Source organism: Corticium candelabrum, chromosome 8 (assembly GCF_963422355.1).
Source record: "Corticium candelabrum chromosome 8, ooCorCand1.1, whole genome shotgun sequence".
NCBI classification, from domain to species: Eukaryota; Metazoa; Porifera; class Homoscleromorpha; order Homosclerophorida; family Plakinidae; genus Corticium; species Corticium candelabrum.
The window spans coordinates 2,882,285-2,895,094 of record NC_085092.1 but is presented as its reverse complement, the minus strand read 5'-3'; the positions used below and the strand labels follow the sequence as shown (position 1 = coordinate 2,895,094).

Sequence of the window (12,810 nt, the reverse complement as noted above, 5' to 3'; positions counted from 1 at the left end):
GCGGTTCGCTTTCCATCCCCACGCGCGTTCGGAGTGGCTTAAGGGGAAAGGCAGAGGAGGAGACTGACTCGAGTCTAGTAGCTGCCATGCACGTTCACTACACCTGTTTCGTGCAATGGCATTACATCTTTGAATCGACGAAGTTCAACGGAAATACGCGTATCCGGGATTTTGTGTTGTCTCCACGAAATATTCGGGAGTTAGTTTCCTTGGGCAGATCTAGCACATGCGCAATAATGACCGAATACCAGAGTTTCATCTTGAAATTTGTCATAGCTAAAGCATTCAACTGCTCCAATCAGCTTTTGGCCATGCAGGGGCGTAGGAACCTAGATTTGGTTAGGGGGCACACATTTGCCTAGGGGACACACATTTGCCTAGGGGGCGGGGCTAAGCAAAGAGGCTAAATGTGTCACATAGATGCATGCTACACAGCAAAACAGTAAGATTGACAATAGGACTATATTGTTAGTTCAGCATGTCATGTCAATGTTATCAGTTTCTATGTCTGTCTGTTACAGGGACGTACCTGGCGCATTTAGTGGGTCGGTTCTTTCAGAGCTTATGTGGACCTGCAGTTTAGCATTCTTTATTCTAAATTCTAGTTACTCTGGGTGCGTTCGAATACTAAGGGTGCGTTCGAATACTAGTTCTTGAACTGGAATTGGCGGAGGGAGAAGGGTTCTATAGCGTTCGATTAGTAGTTCTGACATAGTTCTATCAGTTCTGCCTACCGAGCTGGAATTGTTGGAACTGTCACGCCCTAAACGCAAAAATCCCGAAGGTTACGGAAGTGAAATGGCGGGTACAGATGCTGAGGCCGTTGTGGACCTTCTTGTTGGTTCTGAAGCACTTGTGGCGACAATCGGCTTGGCAAACACCAGAAGAAACGACATTTGAAACTGATTACAGTGACCTTCTTGTCGAGCAGCTCCCAAAAACCGAAAGCGAAAGCACTGCTGATGATCGAACAGACTACAAGTGGAGAAGAAAGGCCACTCTACTTCTTAAAGTGACGCTTACCGGAAGTATGAGCCTTTCCGCATGCTCAACTTGCTGACAGTTCTAGGCGTTCGTTTGCTAGCAAGAGTTCTGACAGTTCTGACAGTTCCAGTTCTAGACCTGGAACTAGTGTTCGAACGCACCCTCTATTTATTAATTGCAGGCAGATCTATTGAAAGACATTGGTAGATATCCATAGCATAAATGTATAATACTGATAAACACTGCACATTGCACCGCAATGCGCGCCAAGGACAGTTTTGGAGTGTAAATCACATCCATCTAGCTAGACTTCTGGCACGGGGACCCAGGCCAGCACTCTAAAGTTAAAGCTTCTACATCTATAGATGGCATTGCCATGGTGATGATGCCAATTGTGGCACCAGGATTCAAAATTGTGGACAAAGCCTCCTGGCGTGTCAGTCCTATACACTTGGCTAACTTGGTCTCTATACAAGGGCCGCAGAGAAACAGCTAACACTGTATAGAGCATTTGCAATCAATGATTCATTGATTGAAAATCACCGTTTAGAGCAGTTTGCTCTACTTAGCCGATTTTTTTAGTTTTTTGGACTTGGTTAAATTTCCTGGTATCACTACTAATATTAATATAATGGATACCGGAAAGCACTTTGAAGTCATAATTTTGACGCCAGCCCTAAATAAGGCCAGCAACACTGACATCTGGTTGAAATATTACATGCAGATTGGTCGTATACAGATCGAGGTAACAGCGGACCTCTGACTGAAATGGGTTGGTTCGAATTCGTTCGCAGCCCTGGAACTCCCCATAGGTACCCGCCCGTGCCATCCTTATAAATATTAGCAGGTCACTCGACAAGTACACACCGCTAAAGTTGCATACACCTTGGCCAAAATCAAACTAAGGCAAAGTAGTGGAGGGGCATGTCCCCTCAGGCCCCCCTGCTCCCTACACCTATGAAGGCAGTCTAAAAATTACTAAAATATACTTAGTCCAAGTCAGTAACTGGCATTCCCGTTACTAATGTAATTCAGAAAGTCTTTTATAACATGTACTGTATGAACATTCAACTGTTCTATAACCAACAAAAAATCACTAAAATGTAATGAGTAACTGCACTACTAATTGAAGTCTACCACCACTATGACTACGACCAAAATACGAAACTACGGCATAGTTTGTACAATTAGAGTCACTCTATGTTCACCAGTAGGATGCTCAAACATCAAGCTGCTTTGAAGTGACTGGTTCAACATATGTCTTGTACACTCCATAATGAGTCATTTTGCCCTGTAAAATACAGCTGCTCACATCACACTGACTGGCTCATCTACACAATGAGATTAAATCTCACCATCTCCAAATCCACTTTCTTCGTGACGTTTCGCTGCTGTGCCAGATTCCTTTTCCTCACACTCACAGTTTCTTGATATGTTACCCAAATGCAAGACAACCAATACAACTACATATACAGAAGAGCAAATTACCACACATTTAGATTGGTCATTTGATATAATGATAAATATAGCTGATCACAATAATATAATCATAGTAGATATACATACAACTATAGTCTAGTGGTTAGAGTTCTGGTTCTCTGACCATGATGGTCTGGGTTCAATCCCGGGTGGCGAGAGCAATATAATCAATCCCAGGTGGCGACAGCAATATAATGAAACGAGTCTGTTGGTTCTTTCTCACTGTCTGTTTGGCTATGTCTATGAGAGTAGACTTGTTTCGGTTGATGGGGAGTTTCTGTGATCTTGCGTGGGGATCGATGGCAATGAGGATCAGTGCTTTCCTGGTAGTCGTTGATATGTACTGGGTGTGCTGTTCAGAGCTGGCAAAATCCTCATAGCACATGCAATCAATAATCAATAAGCCAGTTACTAGTGCCATATGGATTACATGAAACATGTACCTCTCTGGGATTTACCTGCCAGGTTGGTGGGTGCCCAGTTGATGGTAAAGACCCCACTTACCCTACCTAGAAGGTGATGACGACATAGTATACAAAAGTTACCTTGACGAAGATCACCAGAGTAAGAACAACTGCAGCCCAAAATTCATACTAAAAACAAACACGGCCAATAAATACATGACTAGCTGCTATAAGCATATGGCTGATCAGGCTCACAGAAGCAGTCGGGTAGTCTGTGTAATGGAACACAGCTAGGCAAGTAAAGCCAACGTCAAAAATACCCCATATATAAAATGGCATGAGACAGCATGGCTGTACCTGTCAGAAAGATAGCAACACAAAGTGTTGTCAGCACAATGCACTATATATGAGAATGACAAACTCACAGCTGCAATTCCGTACACTAGTGATAGAGACAAAGACAAGACAAATACTGCCAGACTGAGTTGACTTCTGATCCAAAGTGTAAACCAGTAATCTGCCCCAAACAGTCATTATAACATATTTGTCTTAATTATCAATTAACAATAATTGTTAACTTGACTTTCTGTAGCTCTGACTAAGATCTTTTTTTCCAAATATACAACATCATCTATGCAGTAGGTATTGCTATTAGTCAAACAAGTCCATGGGACGAGACAAAAATAAGTAAAATGTTAGAGGGTGTACTCGAATGCCAATTTGATGCTCTAAATGTGGGCATTGCAATTATATTCTTTATGTTTGTAGCTACTCTATTATGGCTTTAGAAATCAAAAGAAAGTGTACAGTCTCAAAATACCACACTGTTTCCAGAGATGTATACTAAAGGGCCTCTTCCTATCAGTTTTGGAAAAGTGGACTTCACGCAGTGGAATATTAACATATCTTCTGGTTTCAGTCTAAATGATTAAATCTCTCATTTTATCAATTTATCTATTTGGAGTACACTGAGTTTTCAACAAGCTACTACACTAAAATTAATTAAAGCAACATATAAGTGTGTATAGTGCTGTGTAGAATTTTAGTGTCGTTATTTTAGTCTTGTCTTTGTCACGTGAGTAAGCATGCAGTAGACTCAACCACCCAGTTTGTCAGTGTGCTATGCCCTGCATGGCAGCAAGCAACTCAAAGCCATCTAATGGGATTACACTTGGATCCATATAATTAATTAACCCACGCACACATTGACTGTGAAGTGTGCTCTTCTGAGTTGGATCCTGGGGTGTCAGTTTAGGATTTATTAACCCAAGGCGGAGCCTCTGCATGGCTACAGTAGTCGGGTGGCGACCAACTGTACGACCATATTTTTAGTTTATTGTCAATCCCGAGTGCTCATTTTCAATTGTCCAAGACTTTGGCAAAATCTTCATATTCTGAAAAAATTCATATTGATATGCTAGGCCATTCAAGAGATATCGTGTTTACAGACATACAAAGACAGACAGACAGACAGACAGACAGACAGAAATGTCAACAAACAGACAGACAGACATGCAGCAACGCTAACAAACACCTCTGAAGACATTACAACCTCGCTTTGATGCATGTACATGTGATAGCTTTGTGGGTTGTAAATTATTAAAATTCTAGACGTTTTTACAAGCGAAACAAATATTTTCATAAAGAGGGTGATCTGGTATGTCACTCTTGTTTCTGCAAGATGGCAACTACTGGCTAATGATCGTCACATCAACTTTCAGAACAACAGACTGCCCTAAAAGTTAAGATCAACTTGTATTAAGTTGGACAAATCTGGTTTTCAACACTTTCTCATTAATTAAAAGTGATTTGAAACTTTCTACATTCCAGACTGACAAATACGCGCGACCACTAAACAAGGATGGGCTGGGCACGCGAGCGCCAGTGTAGTAAAGTACATGACTTTACTGAAATTCATAGAATTAAGCACCGCCGTAGCAACGCAGGCATACCGAACTGGGCGTAACTGAGATCAGTGATTCCGTAGAAATAGAAAGACCATGAGAATCTTCCGTCAACCTGATCGTCGTCCGTGTCCTCAAACACATTCGAGCTGCCATCGACGCTGTCGTAAATCGTCCTCGTCAGATACGCTCGCAGACTCCCATCAGCAAGTATGAGCGCGCACACGACTATGAGCACCGCATTGTACACCTAGAAGTCGAGACCAGAGTAATTAATACAATAAATATGGTGTCTCATTATCACGCCCCCATCCCACGTCTATTGTTTTTGTTGCGTTTCTGCTAGAGCATTTCAGAGGGTCGTCCAGATCATAGGTGCGTTCGATCGGGCTCTTTCAGCGTCTTCCAGAAGAGGTTATAGGCTCCGCGTGCACGCCCCTCTTCCAACCTCTACTGTACCAGCTCTGCGCTGGAAGAAGTTGAAAGAGAGGGTCGTGCTCTTCCAGACTCTTCTGGAAGAGCCCAATAGAACGCGCCCCAGCTGCGTTTGCAACTGTCTGCCTACGTGTGTCTAATTTTGCTGCCTGTGCAGGTACTTACCGCGTAGAGGCTACCGATCAACAGGCTGGCTAGCCTTGATTCGAGACAGCAGAAACGAGACGTCGACGAGACGCATAAAGGCTCGACCCGTGTGTAGTCTGGGTGCCTCGAATTCGGTTTCTTCATCGCGCTAGGGACACGACGTACGTGTACTTGTAGGCGAAATGGAGTGATGACACCGCAAACTCTGCTAGCCTCGACCTCCCAGACCCGTGTAGCGCCGATTCAAAATCGTCCTCCACGGGTCTGGGATGGTACCGCCTCTTCTCAATATATTGCGGTTGGTCCTAGGACCATCATTAGTGTTCAGTTTCATAATGCATACCTTCCAATTACAGCTGTAATCAACGAAGACATCTCATGCATATCTGCTGTCTACCAAAGTCTACACTGTACACAAACGACGACTTGTAGTGCGCTCTTCACGCAAACTCACGTCCCTACACGTCGTAGTTTGTATTCTGCTCCTGTCAACGGCAGTAACGACACCTACTAGAGCCGTTTGTTCGAACCGATGCTTACCAGCCCGCCAGCTGCATGCTCAACGACTTCATGATCACGTCTACTAGACGAAGTCTTGCAGAGAATTCACGGCGAAGTTTTGTCGCGATTTCGCGGCAAGTCACATCGAATCCGGACGATCGAGTCACAGCGGATGCGCGCATCGCGAATTTTCATCGCGAATTCGCGGCTCCGCGCGTGACTATCAGCTGCTCGCAGCGGATTCACGGCGATCAGACACATGCCGATCGCGTCCGCGGCACCAGTAGTAAAAGAAAGTGTATTCTAACGTCCCGTTTGCGTTCCCTACTAACACACAAATGATAAAACCGTAGCTACTGTAAACACAAAGGTACCCGTGCAGCGGGATGCGACACGATGTTCTAGCGCGACATGTCTTCGTCGTTCTTGTACTACGGCCGTAATTGGAAAGGTATGCATTTATGAAACTGAACACTAATGCTGGTCCTAGGACCAACGCCATATATTGAGAAGAGGCGGTACCATCCCAGACCCGTGGAGGACGATTTTGGATCGGCGCTACACAAGTCTGGGAGGCCGAGGCTAGAACACTGCTGCGTCACGTGCGGAGAAGAGCGAGTGGCACGTGTGACATTCACGTGTTACATTCATGTGCGGACTTCATGTCACACCCGCCCACCAAATTGTGGGACATTTTTTAAACGACCACGCCCGTTATCATTGTGTATGTACAGTACCGATCAACAGACTGGCTCGCCTAGATTCGAGACAGCAGAAACGGGACGTCGACGAGACGCATGAAGGCTTGACCTGTTTGTAGTCTGGTTGCCTCGAATTCGGTTTCTTCATCGCGTTAGGGACACGACGTACGAAATGGATAGCCTCGCAAGCCAGGCTCTTTCGCGCAGTCGCTTAGCTAAACGCACGTCAACCACACGAGGAGGAGGAGCTTTTGCCGGAATTGCTCCAACGCGATAAGAGCCTGGTCGCATTCGAGAACGTCATAGTGACGTACGACCTCGAATCCGGTTTCATAGATTGGGTAAGGCTAATTCGATTAGTTAAGCATGTAGATATAAAAGTTGAGTAACACGCGACATGGCTTCACTCTCTTGCTTGTTTTGCGCGAAGTCTACGTAGTTGACATCATCGTTCCCTTTTAGTACGTATACATACAGCTCAGCCATACAATATTCTGCAGTGTTACGACAGTGTAGACTCCTTTTCTGCATTCAACAGTACACAGCCGAATCTAGATCTGCAGCGCGGTAGTTAGAGATAGATAGATAGATAGATAGAATATTTATCAGATATATCCAATTCTCTAGTACAATGACATTCGATAGATACGGCAAACTACATAAAATGTCAACTAAACTCAAACCTAAACTCTAACTTAGGAAACTAATGTGGGCGTGCCTGGACACGCCTGAGTTCATCATCTAAAATGAAACCACTTTGAACAATGTTCAGTTTTCTCCTCATCACACGAGCATTTAGTTTCTGCAGTGTAACGGAAAACCGACGTCTCCAGTAGGTCTTGAAGTCAGCAGAGTTGTTCTTTCCTTCTTTATCTTTGGACTTGAGCGATAAAGTATTCAGCAGGCGCTCAGCGGAAACTCCCCAGGTGCCAAAGTGCTCAAACACTACTGGTATGCATTTTGGTGCACTACCTCCTGGAAGAATCTCGTTGTCATATTTAGCATTTTTCATTTCTTCTCTTTTATAGATAGATAATTAAGGCTGATCTTCCTAGGGTGCCTAAAATTTTTGTTTTTGAGTATAGTAGTTTGAGAAATGAACTCATTGTACGCGATTAGTGTATCTAGGTAGCAATCAGAGTCCGTGCATTAAAACAAGTCGTACGTAGTACACAATACATGCAAACCGGATCCGGGGTCCCACGTCACTATGACGTTTTCGAAGGCGACCAGGCTCTTCTCGCGTTGGAGCAATTCCGGCACAAGCTCCTCCTCTTCGCGTGATTCACATGTGTTTAGCTCAGCGACTGCGCGGAAATGCCTGGCTTGCGAGGCTACAAAATGGGGTTATGACACCGCAAATACTGCTTCGAAGGCGAGCGAGTGGCACGTGTTACATGCATGTGCATCGCAGACCCACGTCACACCCGCCCACCAAATCGTAACATTTTTTAAGCAACCACGCCCATTATTATTGTGTTTTAAAGTAGGCGTGGTTAGCAGTGTGTTGCCTCGCTTACGTTTCTGCCCTCAACCTCAAGGCCTGGCCTCGAACTTCCAAACGTTACTTTTTCTGCAGGTAGCTACCCCAGATACCTTAGATACCCCGTGTAGTTACAGAGTCTAGTTCAAAGAATCCGCTATCTCCGGAAAGACAGGGCTAACTAGTCTGTGCAAAGCGACTGTCAGAGTGTCTTTGTCGGGAGAAACGACTGGCAATCGTGAGAAATCGTGAGATCGTGAGACATGCCCGTAAATCGTGAGTCTAGTCTCACTACGAATCGTGAGAGTTGAGAGGTTTGCAAAATTGAATTGTGAGTGTTTTGTAAGCAACCACGCCCATTAAAATGTGCCCAACAAAGTAGCCGTGGTTAACAACACACGTGTTGGCCTCACTTCACGTTTTGTGCGCCAAGGCTACTTTTACTGCAGGTAGATAACCCAGATACCCAGATCCATGCAAACAGAGTCGTACATAGCGTCTAGTTCAAAGAATCTTCTATGTCTGGAAAGACGGGGCGGGGCTACTACATGCGGGTCTGCGCAAAGCGACCAGAGTCTCACTTGTCGGGAGAAAGGACTGGCAATCGTGACATTGTGAGACATGCCCGTAAATCGTGAGAGTTGAGAGGTCTGCACTCTGTTTATAGAGTAGGGTAAAACAAAGAGGACTCACACTGTCTCAAAGTGATTATATAAAACATATTTAATCAGCTATGCCCTATTCTGGAAGTTGCCGGCAATGCTCCGTTGGTGAAAGTACCAATATTGAAAAGTGGTCCAACCGGACTGTCGGCTATGTCCCTGGCAACTGCTAACGCGAAATCGATCGCTTTCGTTGCCTACGACATCCCTAGCATTGTGTATTGTAGAGCAACCTTTATCTATGCCCCGTATGTGATAATTTTATTTCTACGACTAGAGACAACTTATGGACTTTGGGGTCTCGTGAAACGACAATCGCTTTGTAAGATTTATCTAGATAGAATTTACAACAAAAGAAAAATATCGTCCAACTTCATACAGCCTCAGCCCAGACCCGTGTAGCGCGATCAGCACACTACAAAAGTCTGGGAGGCCAAGGCTAAGGCTTCCTAGAGCTGTGAAACCCTTTCAATTGCAATAGATTTGATTTTAATTAAGTAATGGACCGTATAGCTGCAACGAGCTTGATCATTTAGTGTGATACATTTGTTGCTATACATATACACACACACACACACACACACACACACACACACACACACACACACACACACACACACACACACACACAAAACTTTAATTTAGTACGTATCAAACCAATAAAGTTGCTTAGCTTGTGATTTAATAAAAGGTAAGCTAACTAATTGGAATGCATAGAAAAGCATTACAGTGCTAAACCCTCGGCCGGTGTATGTAATCACATATCTCGTCACGTGATAATATTTTGCATACTAAGGTTTAGCCCAACCCACTCGTCTCAGCTAAGGTTTCCAATGCTTTCGTCTAGCTAAACAAAGATGCAAAGCGCGTAAACTCGTCTCCAGACTTGCATATACTTACAGGTCAGTCGCTTCGTCCAACAAACAGACGCGCCGTCATGGACGTTGCACGTTACCCTTCGCAAATTCCCATGTAACGCCAAATTTCTGCTAAAGGCGACTCTACTGATTTTTTACAACCACACCGCGGCCACTCAGCCACACACACCGAAAATTCAAGCTGTCAGACTGCAGAAACACACTGCGGAACTATCAAAATGTTACAAGTCAGGTACAGCTGCACGTACCGCAGGGCGCCTGAATCCAGCACCTTCGCTCTCTAGACGCCTGGTTGTTGGTGGGAAAACATGCACGTGCAAATGTAGGCTAGGCGTTGTTTCTATGTTTCTATATTAGGTAAAGCAAAGAACTAAACACCATGTGTACAGGATGGCCGAATTCTCGTTAGCAGCTACCAAGCAAAGAGAGGTGGTGGATGACATCACGTTCGTCGATTGGTCGGTAATGACACCACTTTTCGTCTATTGGTCCGAATAGCTTTATTTGCATCTGCGCTAATCGAGTCTAAATACGGTCCTAGGTACGGTTATCGGTCAGACGACTACTATACTCTTAGCCAGGATACCCGGACCTCGGGTAACAACTGTAAAGATGACCAGTTTCAAGTTAGACAGAACAATAGAAAGTATAAAATGATACTGAATGATAGTAGTTCTGAACGATGCAATAAGTTCTACTAATTTAGCTCCAGTAAAGATATCTAAGTGAACTAATACATGAGAAGAAATCATTTTCATTAGACAGTTTTAGTTATGATTCTTTCTGTTGGCCTTCTATGTTTAGCGTTTTTCTTTTCTGGAGTAGAGTTAATAATAAAATGCCACAATTTATAATATATATATATATATATATATATATATATATATATATATCACATGTCACTGAAATAAGCAGCTGACCTGATGTTGACGCAGCAAAATACGCGCAAGGCCCAAAGTCTAAGAGATCGGGTGGTTCATGACAGGTGACAGTTCTGCCCGTCTTTCTGTGCTTACGTCGAATATCCATAGATCATTTAAACATTTGACGGTGGCACTCATTCTACCAAACACATACATTTTGGACTGGATTATGACCGCTGCATGTCTTTTGCGTGCGCTAGGCCGAACAGTATAGCTAACCGTATCTCCCAATGATCGTATTCATCGTACATTTGGCAACATCCAGCTTTCATTAATTAACAACCGGCTGAGATTTGATATCTTTTCCACCGAAAGATATTGCAGTAGTTGCATTTACTGCCACAAAAGACAAGTAGGAACGTCATTTCACGAGAGATGTCGATATCATAAACTTCCATGAGTTGTCTGAAGAATTGTAAAGCCATGCTTCCGTGTCTAGTGTTTTTTATTATTATGACAAAGCACTACAAGGCAGCAGCTAGTTATCCAGCAACTACCGCGGTAGTCGAGGAAGTCCGAAAGATCCCTTTTTATTTTGAGCCACCACCGCATAGCTGCTAAGTCTAATTAGTAAGCTTCATACGACTCCACTCAACGACTGCTGATAATATGCGTCATCACTAACACTGTACAGTCATAGTATACGGGCACCGGACAAGAGTAGCGCGAGAGAGTCTGGGGACGAGGCTATACGAACCGATGCTTCGACGTCTAGACTAGCCAGCTGCATGCTCAACGACTTCACGTCTGCTAGCTAGACAAAGTCTCGCTGTGAATTCACAGCGAAGTTTTGTCGCGATTTCGCGGCAAGGCACATCGAATCCGCGACAAGTCACAGTGGATGCGCGCATCGCTAATTTTTATCACTAATTCGCACATAGTACGCTCGGCAACTAGACAGCGACTCGTAGCGGATTCGCGGCAATCAGATTGCGTCCGCGGCTCTATTAGTAAAAGAAAGTGTTTCATAGCCTCCCGTACGCGTTCTCTACTAACACACAAATTATACAACCGTAGCTACAGTAAACACAAAGTTACCCATGCAGCGGGATGCGACACGATGTTCTAGCGTGACATGTCTTCGTCGTTCTTGTATTACAGCTGTAATTGGGAAGGTATGCATTTATGAAACTGAACACTAATGCTGGTCCTAGGACTAACCGCAATATATTTAAAAGAGGCGGTACCATCCAGACCCGTGTGGGGGACGATTTTGAATCGGTGCTACACGAGTCTGGGAGGCCGAGGCTAATCCTCTAAGGGTATGGTAGAGTGCAAGATGCGCCCGCTGCAGTCAGTGTATAACTAAAGCAATGTGTATTGTATGTTCTAACGCGCGCTGCAGCTGAGTAGATTGAAAACTTGCTAAATAAGTGTGTGTGTGTGTGTGTGTGTGTGTGTGTGTGTGTGTGTGTGTGTGTGTGTGTGTGTGTGTGTGTGTGTGTGTGTGTGTGTGTGTGTGTGTGGCTGCTGACAAAGCAAGGAATGGCTGGTGGAGTGCTAGAGCAGTAGAAGCTGAAAACAAAGCAAACATGTTTCAGCAACTAGGTTGTGGTGGGAGCGTAGTCAAAGAGCTCAGGCTACTTAAGAAACAGACATCCAAGCCTTCATCATCCAACATCCTAGCAAAGAATAGAGCAATTCTCTCAAGTGACGTCGACAAGCTTCAACGTTGGACAGAACACTTTGCAGAAGTGTCTAATTGTTGCTCATCAAGCTGCCAGGTGGATACTGATGCACTACCCGACATCATTGCTGCCACACCATCTTACAGAGAACTATTCCCAGATGATGAATACTTGTCCCAGCCCAAATCTGAAGATGAGATCCAGGTAGCTATCGCACAGCTCAGAGATGGTAAGGCTCCAGGAGATGACGGCATATCAGCTGAGTTGCTAAAGTTGGGAGGAGGCGAAACCATCTGCTGGCTCACTTCACTGTTCAATTTCATCTGAAGCAGCGAGAGTATCCCCTCAGATTGGCTGAACCACCTCATTGTCCCTCTTCACAAGAAGGGAAGGCGTTCCGAGTGCGACAACTATAGAGGCATTGCCCTCCTGAGCATCCCCAGCAAGGTTTTTACTCGTGTTATATTGAACAGGATCAAACCCAGGGCGGAGGCCCTCTTGCGTGAGAACCAGTGTGGTTTCCGCAAGGGCAGAGGGTGCACCGACCAACTGTTTTCTCTCAGGGTGTTGATGGAAAAAGCCAGGGAGTACCATCGTCCTTCATACATCTGTTTTGTAGACCTCCGTAAGGCCTACGATTCAATCAATAAAGCAGCTCTCTGGTCTGTTCTTCAGTATTGT

General features: G+C 44.6%; 1 protein-coding gene across 1 annotated transcript; it reads right to left on the bottom strand.

The window, feature by feature from the left end:
• Positions 1-1,997: 1,997 nt before the first annotated feature.
• LOC134183359 (uncharacterized) lies at positions 1,998-5,984 on the bottom strand. The gene is made up of 8 exons (XM_062650863.1): positions 5,894-5,984; positions 5,372-5,838; positions 4,820-5,021; positions 3,293-3,384; positions 3,123-3,224; positions 3,009-3,056; positions 2,340-2,447; positions 1,998-2,275 (listed from the first exon to the last, which is right to left on the bottom strand). The coding sequence occupies exons 2-8, from the start codon at positions 5,495-5,497 to the stop codon at positions 2,204-2,206; spliced, it is 750 nt and encodes a 249-aa protein (XP_062506847.1). The 5' UTR covers positions 5,498-5,838; positions 5,894-5,984; the 3' UTR covers positions 1,998-2,203.
• Positions 5,985-12,810: the final 6,826 nt, after the last annotated feature.